This window comes from Sphaeroforma arctica (genome assembly GCF_001186125.1).
Source record: "Sphaeroforma arctica JP610 unplaced genomic scaffold supercont1.511, whole genome shotgun sequence".
Taxonomy (NCBI): domain Eukaryota; class Ichthyosporea; order Ichthyophonida; genus Sphaeroforma; species Sphaeroforma arctica.
This window is the reverse complement of record NW_014040047.1, coordinates 62,578-65,351: the sequence shown is the minus strand read 5'-3', so window position 1 is coordinate 65,351 and position 2,774 is coordinate 62,578. Positions and strand designations below refer to the sequence as shown.

The 2,774-nt window shown below is 44.9% G+C and overlaps 1 protein-coding gene across 1 annotated transcript in view; it reads left to right on the top strand.

Moving 5' to 3' along the window:
* Window positions 1–622: 622 nt before the first annotated feature.
* The window catches only part of SARC_06860 (hypothetical protein), a gene marked incomplete at both ends in the record, with an annotated part of 7,073 nt that continues 4,921 nt past the window's right edge, over window positions 623–2,774 (top strand). Inside the window, 2 exons of the mRNA XM_014299224.1 lie at window positions 623–883; window positions 2,214–2,516. Coding sequence (XP_014154699.1) covers window positions 623–883; window positions 2,214–2,516 — 564 coding nt within the window. The remainder of the gene's footprint in view (window positions 884–2,213; window positions 2,517–2,774) is intronic.

The window sequence follows — 2,774 nt, the reverse complement described above, 5'->3', positions numbered from 1 at the left end:
TATTATAAGCTTCATATATATCTACATATATATATATGTATATATATATATATATATATTTATATTTATATATATATACGTATATATAGTCCTAAGGTCATATACATCATTTATTTTAAATTTGTCATAATTAATATATATTATAAATACATACATATAGTAACTTTGTATGCAGGTAGTGATATGCATAACTATATACACATATATTACAAAGCTTACATATATGTTATATTCGGAATGTATTTATTCCTGAATATGGGGTCTCTGCGCCTCTGATAGCATTGGGGTTTGCATTCTTATGCGGTGATATGTCTGTATTGCCCAATGGAAGTTGTTCTGAGGCTGAGGCTCTGACACCCAAGTTCGTTAGTTTGCATAAGCTGGACTGTCGCTTTGGTATTTGCAACGCACGTACGCCGTCCCGCTTTCAACCTACTCTTAACACACCACTCGCAAACACATCGGATTCTATATACCACTCACATATTCACAATTCAAGTGCAAACTATCTTTCAGGAACAAACTTTCCCCTGTAAACTCTTATGATCCACGCACGTCAATGTACACCTTGTATCGCAGTGCATACCACGTGTACTGCCACACCACACACCCACATACAGTCATGAACTACGACGAAGAACCGCTGTATTCAGAGGAGGGCTTCTCGCCCTTCACGCACTCGGACCGTAACCATGGCAACAACGATCGCAACCAGGCACACATGACTATGCCCCCGCCTCTGAACCGACATAGAAACAGACCCCCATTTCTGAGATGTGCGCTGATAGTTGGGTTAGCTGCCGTGGTAATAGCTCTGGCTTCGGCCGGAGTGGCAGTGTATATGACAGGCGACTGTCCGGATCAGCTGGCCTGTGTCTCTGTGGTAAGTCGCAAGCGTGTACAAAGAGGATAAGCTGTTGGTCAGTTCAGTATGTCTTAAGTGAACCAAGTGGACTGATTAGTGTAATTTATACTGCACACCGATGGCTTTGGTTTTGGCTCGACTGGTAGTACATACCGTATGGGCCGTAACACACCGGTAGTTGAGAAGTGCATGTACAGGCAAATGAGTGGGACTAAAGTCTCAGTGTGTCCAAGTGTAGGATCGTGTACCAGTTGATTGGGTGTGCGATGGTTGCTGGGGTTGTCTGCTGTGAGAACAGCTCTGGTTTCAACTCGATTGGCAGTGTATATGGCAAGCCCTGGTAAGTGGTAAGAGTGTATGCCAAGGCTTGGTAGGTATAGCAGAAGTGGCCACGTCTAAAGTAATCAATGACGAGGCATCGGCTGGTAAGGTGTGTGCCATTGCTAGGATTGTCTGTGCGGGGTGTGTCACGAATGTTGTCTGAGGCTCTGAGCGGTTGCTAGTAAGACATCGGCTGCGCTATATGCTATCTGTAGGCAGGATTGTGTGGGGTACGGCGCTTGCTTAGCTGCACTGGCGGTGTGCCTGATAGGAGACTATGCGGAGTGGATGGTCTATGTAACCTCGGGGAGTGATCGGTGTGATCGAATATGCTGATCTACACCAATACGCTGACGTGTGTCTGAGTGTTCGTTACTCTACAGTCCCTTCATTTAGTGTGTATAGCCAATTCATGCGAGTTCTTGGGTTTGTGGGCATGCATAGCGTATCTACAACGCATATGGAGAAGTGGATGGCTTACAGTGCCCTGCCCAAGTTTTACAGAGCAGCCTGGTCATTGTAGTCGCTGGCTGTGCGGCTTAACCCGTGGGCGTGGAGTGTGCTCGCGTATTTGTGTTATGATCCGAGTGTGCAGTGTTTGTCTCGAAAAATAACTGCGACAAAGTTCGTAGTTGTACATCGAATGTTTGTGCAATCATCTTCATGTGTGCTATGTCCAGTGAGTTACTGTGCATAGCTTATTGAAGCGTCTGTATGCCTAATTCAAATGTGTGTATAGCTATGGAGTATGTGCACCTATAAAGTGTGTATGTAGCATATGATGGTGGTGGACAGTGTATGGCGATACATGCCCACGTGTCTTGTCTAGTTCTAGTTCTCGTGTTCGACAGCCTACACCCACCCGTATCCGACTATATAAACTGAGCATCATCTCGGGACGTGTGGCAGCATCCGGTTTGATCGCAGGCCCTTTGCGCCCATTAATAATCCGCCCACAATCCTCTGGGACTTTCGCCGCAACGCAGCATACGCCTAACTCATATACATCGCCCATGCACATATGTAGGAACCGCTTGCATGTCCCTCTCCCGCTGCCCTCGCCCAGGCCAGCGAACCTGCCAAGGTATACGAAGACACACACGAGCATAACATCCCTGCGTGTAACAACTCAGATGTCTGCCTGTCCAAGGACTGTGTAGTAGGCGCCGCAGATGTGCTTCGAGACATTGACCACAACATCGACCCGTGTGACGACTTCTTCGAGTACACGTGCGGCAACTACAAGGCTGCCAATGCCATCCCCGACGATCGCAGCACCGTGAGTCGGTTTTCGGACCTGTTTGACGCCAATGCTCAAGTGCTAAGATCTGTATGTGTGTGTGTCATATATATATATATACATATTTATATATATATACACACACACACACATATATATATATATATTTATATGTATATATATATATGAGTGTGTGTCCTTGCGAGTATATAGGTGTATGTGTCTTTTGTGTGTTTATATGTATGTTTGTCGTCTTAGTAAATATATATATATATATATATATATATATATATATATATATACTACGTCTGTAGTGTGTGTGTGTAGTGTGACGTACGTACGTACGTA